This window comes from Panthera uncia, chromosome B1 (assembly GCF_023721935.1).
Source record: "Panthera uncia isolate 11264 chromosome B1, Puncia_PCG_1.0, whole genome shotgun sequence".
In the NCBI taxonomy this organism is placed as follows: domain Eukaryota; kingdom Metazoa; phylum Chordata; class Mammalia; order Carnivora; family Felidae; genus Panthera; species Panthera uncia.
Genome location: NC_064811.1, coordinates 118,137,297 through 118,156,307, shown reverse-complemented (window position 1 = coordinate 118,156,307; position 19,011 = coordinate 118,137,297). Strand labels below are relative to the sequence as shown.

Below are 19,011 nucleotides of genomic sequence, written 5' to 3'. Positions count from 1 at the left end.
GCTACTTAAATGGCTATTTCCTTCAGTTAGTAATTCTAGTATGAGCTGTGGTCGCAGTCCAGAAAGTGTGTGATAGAATCAATAGTGACAGCATCAACTATGTGTGCCTCAGAGATGGGCAATGCTCCATAAACAAAATAAGGTGCATTTAAATATCACCTTTAGGGGCGCCTGGGTGGCTCAGTCGGTTAAGCGTCCGACTTTGGCTCAGGTCACAATCTCGCAGTATGTGAGTTCGAGCCCTGCGTCAGGCTCTGTGCTGACAGCTCAGAGCCTGGAGCCTGTTTCAGATTCTGTGTCTCCCTCTCTCTCTGACCCTCCCCCGTTCATGCTCTGTCTCTCTCTGTCTCAAAAATAAATAAACGTTAAAAAAATTTAAAAAAATAAAATAAAATAAATAAATATCACCTTTATCTAAGTAAATATCTACTTACTGTTTGTATACTTAAAATTGGAGCCCACGTGTGTTGACACTTGTAACATGGCTCACCGCTTTCACAAGTCTAAACGTGCTGCCTTTACTCTCTCAGAACAAGCTATAGTGGGGGTTTCTGGCCCCTGCTTTTCAGAGCCCTCTACCCTCGGACTAGCACCCATGCTGATCCTGGCTAACCAGACCTCAGCAGGCTCTGGAAATAACCTGAACTTATAAAATAAGAAATGAAATCAGGCAGATATCTTAAAAGACATTAACAAACACACACAGACATGCAGTTGCACACACACACAAATACACACACTCACACTCATGTACACACCCCATTAAATGTCTTCCGACAATCTGAGTTTTTCCCTTTAGCAAAGGGACTTTCTGATACAGGTTAAATATTTCCCAAGTTTTAAAGTAAATTTCTAAATGATTAACTTTTTCTCCACATATAATAATTCTAGATCTCCTCTGAATGATTTACATTAATATATATATTATATTTATATATATGATATGATTATATATGTTGTATGTGTATGATATATACTTGTTCTGAACATTAGGATGGCCCTTCAACGTTACAAAACAGTGACATCAAAGGCTAGTGTTTTATTCTGTCAACTAAGGTTCAGCCATGGGTGACAAAAAATACCATAAGACCCTTCCCCCAGTACCTTTCTCCCTCCTCCCAATATATCTTTTATATTTTTACTGTCTATAAACTTTAAGTATGAGGTCAAGAAATTCAAGAAAGGATTGGCCTGCACACAGGGTCAGATAGACACAGGGTCATGTCTGAATTTGACATGTTATGCTAGCCTAGGCTGTGGTTTGCTAAAATAAAAAATATACATATATTACTAAATCCTTAGTAACCATATCAGTCCAAGTGCAGTCAGGAAAACACATTTGAGGAATTTGCTGTGGAGCATTGGTGATAGACATGAAAGAAATGGGAGAAATTAAGCAGGGATCGACTTAGCCACACTGAGTTTAGCAATATCAAGAAGCTGATGCTAGGCCAGGTGCTGAAAGGACCTAGGTCAGATGTAGTGTCACCAGAGCACAAAATCTAGGGCCATGCTGCTGAATCTTGGTTCTTGATGGGGACTGTCCAGAAGAAGCTGGGAGCACAGACAGAAGAGTTGCCCCCTGGGAACTGGAGCCATGCGGAAGCCACGGTCATATTCACAAGCAGAGAGATCAGAAAACAAATACACTGGTTTCTGTCTCCCTGGTTCCTTTAACCTCGCTCTTAATCCTCATTGTCCAAATTTAACTGTGAGTCAGCAGGCAGCAAGCAGTCTGGGGAACAAGGATTCCTGTGATATAGAGCAGAAGGGAAAAAAGTAGAGATAGATATGAGAGCAAATCAGCAATTGACCAGCCCAGTCTATCCCTCAGTCATTCGGCACCTCTTCTTACCTTTTACCCATGCAAGAATAATTTCAAACGATCCATATCTGGATATGGGGTCAGCAGTTTGTGTTTTACCAAGCTCTCTAGGTAACTCTGCTGTACAATATGATTTGAAAACCACTAGGTTAGACTTGTAAAATGATATAGATTAGTTATCAAATTGTGAATTTATGTTTTGTGTTTCATTTATACTCTAGACCTGAGGATAAAAGAAAGTGAAATTCCCAGAATATTGAAATGTTGTATCTTTTATTTAGTTTTTGCTTAACTAACATTTATTGACCTAAGTGAGGTGTATATAATGTGTACAATTCAGCTGTAATCATGATTCCGGTCAATGTGAGGTTACCTGGATTGATTATGCCAAAGTAAATTAATGTGTCTAAGTTTACCAAGCACAAAGAAAGATCTGAATATTAATGGATTTTTGGCATTTTTAACAAACATGAAGATATAAGATATAAGAAGATATAAGGTTCTTGAATTAATACACGAATATCCTTCCAACAGGAACTATAAATCACTGCATAATGAATTACTACGAATAATTTCTGTCTTGCAGACAGCCAACTCTGATACCATGTACACATACAGATATACCCATGAAACATCCAGTTACTCATTCAGATATTTTACTTGTTTTATTTCAAACACATGTGTATTTGGAAACATTCAGATAGCTGAGGAATTTTTCACATATCATCCATATGCTTGGCATTACACAGACATTAAAGACGAGTACAAGGTGTTGGTGGTATAGGAGAAATTATTTTATAATTCAAGACTACCTTAAGGTTGGAAATGTTTCAGAAAGAACAGATAAAAGAGGAATTTATTTTATTTTTGTTTTTGTTTTTCAAAGTACTTTTATTTTTTTTAAATATATGAAATTTATTGTCAAATTGGTTTCCATACAACACCCAGTGCTCATCCCAAAAGATGCCCTCTTCAAAACCCATCATCCACCCTCCCTGCCGTCCCACCCCCCATCAGCCCTCAGTTTTTTCTCATTTAAAAGAGGAATTTAAAGATTACCAGCTGTTTCCAATTTTTCTCTACCCATTTTTTTTTTTTTTTCACTGAATCCACTCCAGTCAGCCTTTGGTCTAAATAACTTTACTGAAACTGGTTTTTTCATAGGGTTTAGAGCCAGTGCTCAGTGCTCAGTTCTCTGTTCTCATCCTACCTGATCTAGTAATAGATTTGACATGGTCATTTTTTTCCATCTTTCATCATTTGCTTCCAGGCCACCACACTTTTCTGTGATTGCCTCTACTCTCTGGCTACTTTTCCACTGCCATTACTGATTCCTCATTAACTTTCTGACCTCCAAATGTCGGAGGGTCCTAGGATTTAGTCTACAGATGTCTTTGCTCTTGTTGAACACAGCCTCATTGCTTTAAATATCATCTATTAATTATCAACCTCTGTTTCTACATCACCAGCCCATCTCTCTTCCTGGAACTCATGTCCTGCTCATCACCTCAAACTTTGTTCCTGATATGCCCTCAAAAACTTACTTTTCCGGGGCACCTGGTGACTCAGTTAAGTGTCCGACTTCAGCTCAGGTCATGATCTCGTGGTTCACAAGTTCACAAGTTCAAACCCCGTGTTGGGCTCTGTGCTGACAGCTCAGAGCCTGGAGCCTGCTTCGGATTCTGTATCTCCCTCTCTCTCTCTGCCCCTCCTCCACTCATTCTCTGTCTCTCTCTTTCTCAAAAATAAATTTAAAGAAAAACATTAAAAAATAATTTAAAAATTAAAAAAAAAAAACTTACTTTTCCTACTCTCTCTCTCCCTCTCTCTACCCCTTCCCTGCTCATGCTGTCTCTGTCTCTCTCAAAATAAATAAACTTAAAAAAAAAAACTTACTTTTCCTATAAGGACATATTTTAAGAAATGCTACAAGGGGCTTGGGATCCAAGATGATTTTGTTAAGTTCACACACCTAGCTAGTGGGTGAACAGGGGCTAAGTTCCATATTTCCTGATTCCCAGTTAAGTTTTCTTTTCACTTTTGTACTGCTGCTCTCCCATTGCTGTAGTTCTTCTGATCATTTCAATTTAAAACTGCAGATTTAAAAAACATTTGCATATTTCCAGCAGCACCTTTATTTTCAGCTCATTGAAGAAGAAACTCTCATGTACTTACCTCTTCAGGCTTTTAATTTTCTCTGATATTAATAAAGATTAAGGGATTTTTTTTTTTTACCTGATATGTCTCTAGAAGCACTTCTGTGGCTTTTTGAAAGGAAAAGTGATACAAAACAGTATTCAGTTTTAATTTTCTATGTGCAGGTAAAACCACAGACATAGACTTCTGGTGTCCAATAACTTGTGCACTAGACTGAAGCAACAAATGTAAACAGTACTGCAAATAACAGAGGCAGACACGCATACTCACAGATGCCCATACAGATGGCCGCCCCCCTGTTTATCTCAGCATTGATCTCTGCATCTTCTATGTTACTTCAGGCTCCTTGCAATTTAGACACATCAATTTTTTGGTTAGCCCTCTTCTGCTCTAATTTGTATAGGAAAAGTCTAAGATTAATATATCAGTCAACTTTACATCTTTCTACATTCTTTCCCTCTCACAGGGGCTTCCTTGTCGGTAGAGTAAGTAGACTGAGTCTTGCATTCCAAATTTTACCACTCATCGAAGATTGGCTAGACTCCCAGTAAACCAGCCTAGTAAGTGTACATAAAATGGCATGAAGTCAAAAGATATGAATTCAATTGAAAGCTCACTTAGGTGAATCACTTGACGTTTCGAATGCCTCCATTTCGTTATCGACTAAATGAGAATAATCAATATGTATATGTCAATACATCAAAGTACATTCTACCATTATCTCACCAGAGAAAGGGAGTTAATATTTCCAGTGTCAGTGTCTGTGCTAAGAAGATGTCACACTGCACTTCTGAATGTTACAGTGACGGATAAGATCATGACTGTATGCACTTTGAGTTTCTCACGAGAGTTATATGTCTCCTTTGTACTAACAAGTCAACTTATTGATCCAGTTAAAATGGATTATAAAGCTCTTCCTATAGTTTGAAGCAACCTGCCTCTTTTCCCCATTCGGTAGTCTCTTTTCCTCTGTCTTGTGTATATTTATTCAAATATAAATACCTATCTATATTAACCTTAACGAATTGTTTTCTTATAATCACTGCTTGTCTGATAATCTTTTTAAAAAAGCATATATCTCTTTATGAAATACTGTGATAGGGATGAGATCCTGAAATCATCACCATTAGGATAAGTTTATTGGCCCCACAGTGAGGAGTAAGGTGGATATCAAAAATCTTAGGATTCACTTTCCCCTTTGGAAATAAATATCACCTAATTTAACATGAATCTCCTAGGACTCCAGTTTCAGCATATTATGACATCTAATAAAGAGCCCAATAATTAAAGGTAAATAAAATTTAGTCCCAACTTTTAATTAAACATCAAAGAGCAGACAACTAGCAACTTTATGATGATTCTTTTGAAGTTCTTTGTCCAAGTTTCTAATTCACTCTATTGAGCATGTCACTCTCTCAAACATTCACTGCTTACTGTGTTGTTTTTCTCAGCCACAAGCGCGAAGTCTTTTGTTTCCTTCTGGTCTACCTTTTCTTGCATCCTAAATTCCTCATGCTTCCAGTTCTGCAAAACAAAACTCAGACTCATCTTTGAAGTCAGAGAAGGAGGAGAAACTCAACACTCAAAGATAAAATTATCTTTATCAAGGGATCAGAAAAGATAAGTCTGGTGACATGGATAGTTTAATATATTTTGTTGCTATCAATAAACTATAAATATATGAGAAGCCTAGGTTATAAAACTATAGCTCACTTCAAGCCAAAAAAGGAGCTACAGGAATGGAATGAAATGTCTACCTTGTGTTTTTATTACCTCTTTCCTTTTCATGTTGGAGCCTCCCAAGGCAGCTTTATTTCTGTAATCTTCTTCCTCTATTTTACCTCATCTGTACCTTTTTTAATACCTCAGGAGTTCTTTATTTTATTCCATATAGTGTGAAATATTAAAGATCTCATTCTTACTTGCCTCCAGGAGCCTAAAGAAGTAACGCAGAGACCTTGGCTATTGGGAAAAAGCCCTGTCTTCTCAATTGTCTTCTCCTGCTTTGTTTTGGCTATCATTCTAGCAATTTGGGAGTCATTTCCTTCCATGTTATCCGAAAGTGGAGCATGGAAGTGCTGGACTGTTCTTTTTTTGGAGATGGCCTCATTATGCATCTGCCCCTCTATGCTGCCATGTGGCCTTGACATATTTCACTGGCAGCCTGGCTCTTACATGGTAGGGAGGTGGGGTACTGGAAATATCTCAGAAACTGCTTTCCTTTCTGTCCTAAGCTTTAAGAAGTCTATACTTGCTTTGGTTTTCAGACATTTTGTGTGTAATGTATGCTCTCAACAGGACCTTTCTTGCTATTCTTGTCAAAGTAAAATGCAGGGACTTGGGAGTTGCCTTGGGAAAAAGGAAAGGCAGCCATAAACTGCCTTCACTGCTGAGGCAGTGAACACTCACTGGAATGCAGGCAGTGCAACTGGGCTCACAAGAAGACTCAGCTGGGGAATCTGCGTCAACCTCCTTTCCATACTCAAATTTTCTTCTGTCTGTGCATAAAACTATCTCAAGTATCTGAGGCATTTAGGCTTTTGAGAGTCATCTACCTGCAAACCATCTCCCCCCCAACCCTTTGTAATGACTTGAAACTATTTGGAGATTCAGAAATCAAATCATGAGTGTTTTCTTAACAAAAACAAAAATAGGAAAAAAAATTAATATGTTATAATTCTACTCTCCTCCCTGCACACCAAGTCCCATGGCCTTCAGTGTATGACAGTGAGCAAGGAAAATCCTGAAGAATTTTTAACACAGTTACTTTTAAAGTTGTCTTTTCATTTACTATGGGTGATGCAACCTTGAAATTCATTTAAAAGGAAACAATGAAGGTGTATAGGTCAAAAATATTATTCAGCTCTGTTCAGGTGGGGAGTTTGATATTTGATTTCTTATATTGCCTTTTTCATAAATTGTTAAGTTGGAAATACAATTTAAATAGAGCCAGTTTCACTGGGGCTTTTTTAAAAAATATTTTCAAGATTTTACAGCATCCAAAAGAACGTAATTTCCAATTTTAAGACATCTCAATGGCTTTCACCTAATTGCATTTGTTTTCTTGCTAGTTTAACTATAGTTAACTATTAACTATAGTTAATTTAACTATAATTATTTCAGAATTAATTGTAGAGAAGATTTGATATCACAGGATATAGTACTAACCAGGGTAGACTGTGAAAGTATTGTTCTTTATATGTTCATTTTTTTCAGTTTATTTATTTTTAAGAGACAGAGAGAGATTGTGCAGGGGAGGGACAAAGAGAGAAAGGGAGAGTGAGAATCCCAAGCAGGCTACATGTTATCAGTGCAGAGCCCAACACGGGCTCTATCTCATGAACTATGATATCATGACCTGAGCAGAAGTCAAGAGTCAGAAGCTTAACAGACTGAGCCACCCAAGTGTCCCTATATGTTTATTTTCAATACTTAAAGATACAGACTCTTATAATTTTTTTCCCTTTGTAGATGTTCTGGTTATTTATTACCAGGTGACAAATTATTCCAAGTTTACTGATATGAAATCAGAAGCGTTTTATTTATGCTCACAGATTCTGTAAGAGTCAGACAGAGGAAGGTACTCAGACAGAGGAAATAAAGATGGTTTATCTGCACTCCATGATATCTGGGACCTCAGCTGGAAAGATTGGTGGGGGCGGTGGGGGGGCGGTGTCAGGGTGTCACTTAACTGATTGGGAACTGGAGTGTTCTGCAAGCTTCTGCACTTGCATTCTGAAACCTGGGCCACGATGACCTAAGGGCTGGACTTGGGTGAAACTGTTGACTGGAGAACCTAAATAGGAGCCTCCATGTGATTGGGCTTCTCCCAGCATAGTGCCTGGGCTCTTATAGGGAGACCTCAAGATAGGGAACACAGACAGCAAAGTTCCAAGAGAATCAGGCAAGAGCTGCATTGGCATTTATGGCCTGACTCCAAAGTGACATAGTGTCACTTGTGCCATACTCTGTTAGTAAAGACAGTGACAAGCCCACTAGCATTCCAAGGGAAAGTACATAAACTCCATCTCTCAATAGAAGGAGTGTCAAAGAATGTAGAGCCTTGTCTTAAAACCATCACTGTAGAGGTGATTGATGTGCTGCTTTCGAGAGACATTCTAATTTATTTGTCATTTTCTCATCTCTAAGGCAACAATACATGTTTGCAATATGGCTGGTCAATGTTAAAAATGCCTATAGTATATAGCCACGTATTTTACCTTAGAATGTTTTTGATTGCAAGTGACAGAAACCCTGACTCAAATTGGCTTGAACAATAAAGAAAATTTATAAACAAAACTGAAAATTCCAAAGGTCAAGCACGCAACCCTTCAAGGGAAGGTTGCTTCAATGGCTTAGCAGTATTGAAAAGATACTTTCCATGCTAATTCATCACTTAACCACTCTTAGTGTAGACTTTATCCTACATCTGGTCCATCTTAAATGATGGCTGGCATGACCAATTGTCCCCGTGCTCAACTCATACTCAACCAAACAGATAAAGAGTACTTTTCCTCCTCCTTCCACATTTGAGTCCTCAGCTTCACTCAGCTGGAGCAGGAGAGGTCACCCACTTACCCATGAAATAATTGCTGAGGTCACAGTCAAGTTCTTGTTGGCTTAGTTTCAAATGCCCATCTCTGAACTGATCCTGATTTCAAGGTGGATGGGATTATATAAATTGACATCAGAGTGGAAGTATGATTGATCCCATTTAAATTTTGTGCCAGCTATGAAGTGGGAAGTAGGTGTGGTGCTGGGAATTGAGCTTTAATTTCCATTTCATCTTGGAACACTCTGGCAACATAAAGTCATTTGACTGTGAGGTGATGAAGCTATTGCCTTGGCCTCATTAACATCACAGCTCAATCAGGTGAAAGTTTACAGTCCCATTCCTGCTTGCTTGTCAGCACCCCATCTTTGATTCAGGTCAATGTCATAAGGAAGATATTGGTATAAAAAGTGACTCTGTTTTTGGCTCTTATGTTCCATGGGAGAGTGGTAAGAGAACAGTAACAGGGGTTGTGAGTGTTTCTGATTCTGATCTTTGTGTGCACCTCTATGTGTTGAAAGAGTATTTCCTACTTTGGATAAATTCTGACTTTTGCTGAGAAAGTAGGCTTCCTATCTGAGACTGTGGATGCTTTCCTAAGAGCTACTAATGTCTTTCTCTGTTTTTCAGGGTTGACACAGAATCTAACAATGTAGCCGCTTCTGCCAAGACTTTTATTAATTGTTTTCTACTTCAAGTCGATGAAGCATGACAGGGTTATTGTCCTCATTTTGCAGTAGAGAAAATAAGGACAGAGGGTTAAGCAACTCACCTAAGACCACATGTCAGATCAGGGACGGAGTTGGCATTAGAAATCACTTTCTGGGAAGCTTGGTTCCATGCTTTCTTTTTAAAAAATTATGAAAGTTTCAAACAAACAAAAAAAGAATACATCATAAGATAACAAACACTAGGGAACCCATCACTCAGCCTCAGAATTTTCTTTTTTTTTTTTTTTTTTTAAGAAACAAATAACTTACAGATAGAATGAAAGCTCCCTTAGCATACCTTCCAGTTTTAATCCCTCACCTTCCCTTCTCTGAGAAAAGAAATACCCTGAATTTGGCGTTTTACATTCTCATACACAGTTTTACTGCATATATTATCCATAAAAAATCTGGTAGTTTTACATATTTAACATTATATTATTGCTATTATTTTGGATGCATCCCATAATTTTTATTGTTTTGCTCAACATAGTTTTTACTCTATATTCATGCTGATATGTACATATATAATATAGTATGTTTATTGATTTTACCCATTGTATAATGTTACATTTCATGAATATATAACAATTTATCCATTCTCTTTATAAATACTTAGGTGGGTTTTTTTCTGTTGTTGAATATTATAAACAATAATGCAGTGAACGTTCTTGTACCTTTCACCTGATTTTTTTCTTGAACCCTATTTGAGAAAAGAATACTCTTATGGAGATAAGTATGGAGATTTAATTATCCTGTTTAAATTATGTGCTAGAGTAATGAAGGAGTGAGTAGCAAAAAGCAAGACTTGCAATATTTACATTTGAAGAGATTTATTCTAAGTTTAAACTAATCCACATCCCATGTATACCAGGATTTTAAGTTGATTTATCAAGATTTCTCATTTTATCTTAAAATCTCACTTATTAATCCACAATCTAGTCATTACTAATGATACTTCTTTCCAGAACCAGACCTGAATTTCTGTGACCTGCAGGATTTTGGTCAGGTTGAGAAAAAACTGGCAGCAAACAAAGTATTGAATTGGTAGATATGTGCTCTGAATAAAGCCAGCTTTATCATTATAGAAATAGAAAGAGTGGCCTGAAAATTTTAAGAATATCAGAATGATTTCCTTCTGAAAAGCATGCCCTGGGGAGAAGGGTTGAGATTTCCATGGGACATCATGTCTGTCTTAAAGTGCTCTCTTTATGGGGTAGAAATAGGCTAAGGACGGCCATTTATTTGACTTATATTTAGGATCCTTATAGTCTATTTTATATAACTGATTAAAAAATCTTCATGTCAACAGTGAAACGGAATTATTTTGAAAAATCACTATATTTACTCTGGATCCTCAGAATTCTGAAGAGGCTGGTTCATTGTGTTGATACTGGAACTGCCTTTTAGGACCACCAGCTAATTGTGAAGACATTAGCACAGATATGGGGGAAATTGTTGGCGTTGGAATTTGGAGACTAGGATTTTTTTACTTCCTCTGACGAGGAACCTTGTGAAAGTCACTTACCATCTTGGACATGGGGTTGCCCTAAGTCAGTAATTTGCAATTTGTTTATGTTGACTCCAGGTTGTTTTATCAGTTTCAAGGGTTGGGACAATAAGAGTAATAATAATAATCACATGGAATAGAAGAGAACATATTCAGGGAACAGTGTTTGCACTAAGGGTAAATATTATGTCATAATTTTTTTGTTACAGAAGGGTGTGTGTGTTTGTGTATGTGAGCATCATGCTGTGGGGCATCATATAAGGTAAAATTCTTATTCTGTATTCCTTTCAAAAATGTTCGAAAGCCATTTATATCAGGTGACTTCAGAAAATATTTTAGGGACCTGTCAGATATGGTTATGTCCCTATTTAGAATACCCTAATTATGAAGCCCAAATTTCCTAGCATAACAGAAAAGACCCTTCATAATTTTCGCCTCTGGGACCATGCCCTGCAAGGTCCTGGTGAACTACAAATTCCCTGCTTTGACAGTGCTGTATCATTTCTCCACGCTCAAATGCTTTCTGTAACCACAAGGCCTTACTTTTGCTAAAAATTCTTCCATACCCAAGTATTCTTTATGGAATTAGGCACTCCTTCCCTTGGGTCTCTATTATTTTTTTTCTATTATTATTTTTACTGACTTAATGTCATAGCCCACAGTACATTTCACTGCGGTTAATAATGGTTTAAAATCCATCTCACCCTACTAAACTGTGAAGATTTTGAGGTCAACTCTTTGTATCTTAAGAATCTGGGTTCTTTCCTTTTCTTATGCCTATATTGTGTTCTCCCTTTCTCTTAAAATAACTTTATTCTTTAGAAACAGTACGTGTTCATTTTAAATGTCTCAAATGACATGGGAAGGCAGTTGAAAAATCACCCTAAATCCTACAACCTAACAAAGACCGCTGTTAACATCAAAACCGATGTCTCGCTCTGCCTTCATGCATGTATAGAGAGACATAAGCACACACACACATGCATACACATACAGTATTATATGAATAAATTCATGTGTTGATCTGACCAATTTTTCCTTTCAACAATGTCAAGGACACTTTATCTGTTAATGATATATCTTTACATGTTTTTAAATGGCTACTTATAATTTTAATTCATTAAGGGCATCAATGGCAGACCTGACTTCTTGTTCCTTGTATGCTATCAGTATCAATTAAAAAGCAGCATTATTGTCTTTATGTTCTTTGGTCAGCTGTAGTCTTGAGCTGTTTTTGAAACTCTCTTTAAGGATTCTGCATTATTCTCCTTCCCTTTATCCTTGGCCTGCATCCTGTTAAAATTTCTGTATATCAGAGAGTCTCCTACCTAGTAATGTGATACTTTTAGTCAGACCTTGTCTTTCTTAAGAGAACCATCTATAGTTACATAGTAAGGGTTTGACTTCTGATAGTTTTTCCATTTAGAAACTAATACAGTGGAATCATGCATATATTTTATATGAATATTTTAAATCTCACCTCCCTAACATAGGGTATGCATCTCGATTGTACCTGACCTTACCCTCTTCTGTGGTCATGAAATTCGAGATAATATATAATTGTTTTTAATGGATTTTTTTTTTTAATTTTTTTTTCAATGTTTTTTATTTATTTTTGGGACAGAGAGAGACAGAGCATGAACGGGGGAGGGGCAGAGAGAGAGGGAGACACAGAACCGGAAACAGGCTCCAGGCTCCGAGCCATCAGCCCAGAGCCCGACGCGGGGCTCGAACTCACGGACCGCGAGATCGTGACCTGGCTGAAGTCGGACGCTCAACCGACTGCGCCACCCAGGCGCCCCTTTTTATTTTATAAACCACTTTCACTCTTTGATAGATACAGATCGCTAGTATAGTTCATTAGGATACTTCCTCTACTCTCTGGAGCTAAAGTCAAGAACTACTCAGATGTATTATTTTAATAAAATGAAACATCTGGTACAGTTTTGGAAAGCACGAAGTCTCATTATGATTACAGCTTATTTGTGTCATGTGTGTGTTCATGTGTATACGTGTGTGTATGTATGTGTACGTGTGTGTATATGTATGTTTGTGCACACACGTGTGCATGTATGTGTGTATGTGTATATAAGAGAGAGGGAGAGAGGGAGATCTGATTCAGGAATATTTTAATTTTTTCTTCACTGTTACTGGAGAGCCTAGACACAGTGCATTTTGTGCTTACGGAGTTTGTTCTGTTTTTAGCCTCTATTAAAATTCTCAGGAATTCTTCATCCCTCAGTTTGTGGATTCAATAATAGAACACATTTTCATACTGTACAGCATTAATCCAACAACTCTCCTAGAAAGCCTTTTTGTTTCCGTCTCTATATTCTGATCTCGAACCCCATCTCACCAAGTCTCAGGGACATTTGTGTCATGATGTACATTGCCTTAGGTTTTAATATAAAATGTGTGCCATTTATTACCTACACTCTAGTTATTAGCATGTAGAGATGTGAGCAATCAGTCATTTCCTGTTCCCTACCTAATTATCTCATATAATTAACTATCACCTCTTATGTTGTTCCTCTTTCCATGACATACCTGTGCTCCTTAATAGCAGTTGCTCCCAACCAGGATAGATTTTGCCCTCAAGGAACATTTGGAGACATTTTTAATTGCCACAGGAAGGGTACTATTGGTTTCTAAATGGTAGAGGTCAGGGATGCTGCTTAACATCCTACATGGCAGAACATAAACCCATTCCCCACAATGAAATGCTATCCAGTCCAAAATGTTAATAGTGCTGAGGTTAAGGAATCTTGCTATAGAAACTGATTTCATGGGTTTGTTTTTTGTTTGTTTGTTTTTTTTTTTTTTTGAACTTTCAGATTTCTCCCACCCCTGAGGTGTTCAGTGTAACATATCCTCTTGTTTCAGACTACTTAGTAGCAAAAAGTGACTATAAGATAATAAAGTATAAAATTCTACCTCATGTCTCATCCAAATCATGCTTTAGTTGAAGTGAGGCAGCAACCATCATCAAAAATGTTTCCCTTATTAGTAAAATTATAGTATATGAAAATTGACATTACCACAGTAGCACAGAAGAGGCAATGGAGGAAACTGAGGCATATTTTAAGAAAAGAATAAAGCTGGAGGGATTAATAAATATGATTATTCTCAGATGCTCTCTGCTCCGAATGTTATTTGTTGTCATGGAAGTTCTATTTGCTCTTACGTTGAGCACATCTCCATGGGCAGCTTAATACTATCGCCCTTATTTTCTCCTTTTTTTTTCCCCAGATATTTCACATTTTCAAGAACAAAATGATTTAAAAGGATTACTAGAAAATCTCCATCAAAATATCCAAGCCAAAAAAAGAAAGAATGTAGAAATCATGTGGCTGGCTGCAACGGTAAGCACTCTCCAGCCAGATCTTATTCCGTCACTGTGCTGACCAGTAAGCACCATCGAGTATCTGCTATGTAGGGTTCAACCTCTGCACTTTGGGTTACCGGATGTCATCCTCCATCATCAAGGGGATTACGCATTTTCAAGGCTGTTGGTAGTTCTATTAATATACTAGAACAAGAGATGGAAGAAGATGCACTCAACGAGAAAGAATTTTACTTATTGGCTTTTCTTGTACATCCTGGATGTTTGACACTTAGAAGTGAGAGTGAAGTCTCTGTGATTTTCTTCATATTACACGTTGCAATGTCAATCACCCATATCAATCAGAGTTTTGAAGTGCTACTCTGGAGACATATGGTTTCAACAGAATGCGGTTATCAGATCTCTGACTGAAAGGCTCAGTAAGGCTCCTAGACATATTGTTCAATTAATGAGCTTGTAAATGGGTTTGTTAATTTAGATATTAGCATAGAATTTATTACTGATGGATTGCTCTTGGGGTAATGAGCTATATTTTCTATGGTTCTTTCTCATTTAATGGTACCCTCAGGGTAGAAATTCTGCCTTATTTCCTACCCCAGGTTTCTACTAGAGGGAGGGAGAGAATAGTGCCTATAATTTTTAACTTCTTGTCTGGCAACCATTCAGGCAATAGCTCACATGAACTTATGAATTTTGTTAAGCATTCACACCCAAAGATCCTTTCCTAATGAGAGGATCAGAAAAGGGACACTTTGGAGACCTTTATGATGAATGCCATATTTGTAGTTACTGCACACGGTTACTTGTGTAATTTGGAGTTCAGTAACTGATCTTCTGACATAACTATTCATTCTGTATCAGTAGCATTTAAAACAAAGCCTTGTCCCTACTGCCAGTGTTCAATTACAATCCAATATTACTTACTCTCTTCTGGGAAAAAAGGAATGGATAATTTACTATGAGTCTATATAAAATAATTTACCAAGAACAAGGCAGAGGAAATCTGTGTTAGCTTCCCTTTATGCCCTCTTGGAGCCCCAGGGAAGAACATCCAAGGTAACAATATGAAACATTGCTTTCAGGCAGATCATTTACACTGGCCGCATTTAGCACCATACTGCATTACAGGAAGGTTGTTTTTAATAGCCTCCCCCTCCCAGTGTGGCTGCTCTTTATATCTTCAAAGACTCCTATGGTTGTCAATTCTCACAAAAATTTCTCAAAGGTGGGTCATGTGCTATTTTACTAATGTGATAATAGGAAGGTAATTTGATCATTTACCAATGCTTTCTGACAACTTAGGAACATACACATATGTCATTATAGACATATCATGAAGTTATGTAAATCGATAAATGAAGGATATGCATGTGCAAACACAAATGTACGTTTTCTCTTAGTACATGTTGTTATACCATTTGAATGTATTTTAAAAAGTTTTCCCATGAATCTCATCATTCCTGAGATTCTTTTTTGAAACTTAAATACTGACCAAATATAGCTCACTCACAACTTAATCATTGAATGGATGGTTGTCTGCCTTGAAAAATACAGGGAACCCACAGTGTGCAAATTTGGCATTATGTAGCAACACTGACTTTGTTATTACAGCATTTCTTTAGGCTGATACCTCAGTTTCAATATCCTCTTTTTAAATCAAAGACTTGGGTACTACTTTTACAATGAAGAAATGTGGAAATTCCCTTTGACATTTTCCAAAAAGCTTTTATTTCTGTCTCTATTTCATTTTCTTCTCTTTTAAAACCTATTAATTAAATATTGCTCTGTTAATATTTTACATTCTCATAGAAAAAAACATATAAAGCTATTTGGTTTTATCTTGATTACATTTTAAACAATAAAAAATGAGAATTTAAAGAGACAAAATGCCTATCAAGTGTGTTCAATTAAGTTCAGGGTCACCTGGGTGCTCAGCCAGTTAAGGCTCCGACTTCAGCTCAGGTCATGGTCTCATGGTTCTGGAGTTCCAGCCCCACATCAGGCTCTGTGCTACCAGGGCCTCTAATCCTCTATCCCACTCCCTCTGCCCCTCCCCTGCACTCACTCTCTCTCTCTCTATCAAAAAAATTAAGTTCCTATAGTTCAAAGAAGTTATAGAAATAAGGAAACCAAGACCCCACCGGCCCACTCTGATTTAATTTACACTGCCTCCTCTTGATTTTAAATTTAGAACATCAACGATCCTTAGTAGGTTAGTTGACTATAGTAGAGGCCACACATTTTTTTTAAAAATTCTTTGTCAATTTTTTTAATGTTTATTTATTTTTGAGAGAGAGAGGGAGATAGACAGAGTGCGAATGTGGGAGGTGCAGAAAGGGAGACACAGAATCCAAAGCAGGCTCCAGGCTCCGAGCTGTCAGCAGAGAGCCCGACGTGGGGCTCGAACCCACAAACCGCGAGATCATGACCTGAACCAAAGTCAGACACTTAACTGACTGAGCCACCCAGGCACCCCAGTAGAGGCAACACATTTTAAAGAATATTCATTCTTTTAAAAATCATATCAGATAAGTGGCATTGGGGTCTATATTTCATTGCAATGAATATAGTCAAGTCTTTGCTGTTTTATGTTTAAAATTTTGAAATATTTTTTTTATTTGAAAAGATTACAGTTTTACAGATAAAAAAGATTTTATGGTGAAATCATGCTTTCATATTTCCCTAGTTGCTTATATTTGAAATGGTGAGAAAGTACCAAAGTTCTAATAAGGACTTGTAAATCCTAGTGTAAGTATCAAAATCACAATTAAAACATGGTAAAAATCCTTGATAAGCTGTATCATTATATGTTTTCCTTAAAGCAGAAAACTGTTAAGGCAGATATCTGCTGTAAAATATTCTTCAATTGATCTTCCTTAAGTTATCTGATGTCAGATAATAAAGCAAAACTGCATCATATCACATTAGATTTATTTTAATTGCATGTTGATTAGTATTGTTGACACTAATGTAGAGTATTGGCATCTCATATCAGAGCCCTACCATGAGACAGGGAAGAGAAAGGAATGGAATGGTTCACCTGCTAACCATAGACAAGAGAATACTGCTGCTGAGAGATTTTTCTCTTGACTTACATTGGAATAACAAAAGAAAGAATTTACAAAAAGAAACAGAACAGAAATTAAAGTCTTGGTCCTTGGCATCATGTAAACCCGCATTAGCATCCGGGTTCTGCTCAGTTATGCGCAAGTTACCTAACCTGGGTAAACCTCAATTTCTTCATCTGTAAAATAAGAATGATTAAATCTTCTTCCAGGGTTCATGTGCAGTTATTCATGTGCAAATCTATATGAAATATATTAGCGTCGTACCTGGTACAGTAGATGAGTGATTTACAGTGACTATTTTGGTGTCCTTCTTCCTACTAGTTACATTAATGAGTGGTTAGTGGTTCACTTATCTGCTGCGCTGGTGCCCTGTGGATGTTTGAAATCTCGTACCATGAAACCAAACCTAGCAAAGTTTTCTTAAATATAAATTAAGAAGATGTTAGCTATGTAGGATTCAAATCAAGTATCTGATCCAGGAAACATAGTTTTATTTTCCCTTCACAATTAAGGTGTTGCTCCTCAGCTGTGATTATTACTGTCATCCACTACAGTTCAGGCCCCCTCTCAGGGGGCATTGCTGCCTCTGCTGGATATTTACCATCTCATATGGCTTCCACAGCCCCACATGTCACACACCACATACAAAGAACTAAATAAATTCAATCTGTTCCACTAGCTTTTGAAATGAAAAGATAGTGTTTTTCATTCGCTAGGGCAGATTGAACCAATTGACTGTCATAAATTAACATAAATTTGGTGTGTTTGGATAAGAAGTGTTTAGAGGAGTCCGACACCTTAGAGTAATCTACAAATGAACAATAAATTGTTCATGTGTCTGTGTTACAGATTTGTCGCAAACTAAATGGTATTCGTTTCACCTGTTGTAAAAGTGCCAAAGACAGGACGTCCATGTCGGTGACTCTTGAACAGTGCTCAATCTTGAGAGATGAGCACCAGCTGCACAAGGACTTCTTTATCCGAGCCCTGGATTGTATGAGAAGGTATGCCACACGTCTTCAACTTTCTTTCTTCTAAGGTCATTTTAAAGTTTTAGGTTTTTTTGCAAATACATATTTTACTAGAGGACTAAATATTTAGTAACTTCACCACATTTCCATGGTTCATAGCTCATGGCATGAAAGATAAAATAATGTTAAGTATTCCCCCTACTGATTTTAGGCAATAAAATACAATGTGGATGGATTTTGATAATAGCGTATTAGCTCATTTAGATCCAAGTTTTAAAGGGCCCTAGTCCCTTCATATATAGCACTTGAAGAACAATTTCTTTATATATTAGGAATCGTGAATATGTACAAAATAAAACTAAGTCTTTATCCAAACAAAATCTTTCCTAACTGCAACTAACACGAGATCTTCCCAATGTCTGGTAGGGTCTCCAGGTCAGTCACCTGCTTCCTAAAATTTATTTTCACATCATCCATCAGGAAGATGGGATGACACCAATACTTTTAAAATAGAGAATTAATATTGTTACTCTACCGACATTTAAAATGCTATGCCTGAAGTCATGTTTCTTGATTCATTTCCACAGTAATTAAATCTAAAGTCTAAGCCATAATGGGAAGGAAAAAGTGCCTCATTCACAATGTCTGTCAGCAAGGACACACGTTAATTAAAAAGTTAAGCGAAATTGTCTCTTTGCTGCAAAGACTGACTCAGAAGCACACCCGATAGCATGGCACAGGCTCTCTGTTCCCAGAAAGGAATGTCCCGTGATGCTCTAGAGACACCTGCTTCTTATCTGGCATATCATTAGCTTCTCCTTTTTTTTTTTTTAACTGCTGCAGCCTTTCAGTGGGGACGTGGATGCTTGCCTGCGCTT

General features: G+C 37.3%; 1 protein-coding gene across 10 annotated transcripts in view; it reads left to right on the top strand.

Annotated features, from left to right (window-relative positions):
• Positions 1 to 19,011, top strand: part of INPP4B (inositol polyphosphate-4-phosphatase type II B) — a 755,730-nt gene that overhangs the window by 687,915 nt on the left and 48,804 nt on the right. For all 10 annotated transcript variants that reach the window (XM_049632225.1, XM_049632223.1, XM_049632226.1 and 7 more), the window contains 2 exons: positions 14,001 to 14,113; positions 18,012 to 18,166. In XM_049632225.1, coding sequence (XP_049488182.1) covers positions 14,001 to 14,113; positions 18,012 to 18,166 — 268 coding nt within the window. The remainder of the gene's footprint in view (positions 1 to 14,000; positions 14,114 to 18,011; positions 18,167 to 19,011) is intronic.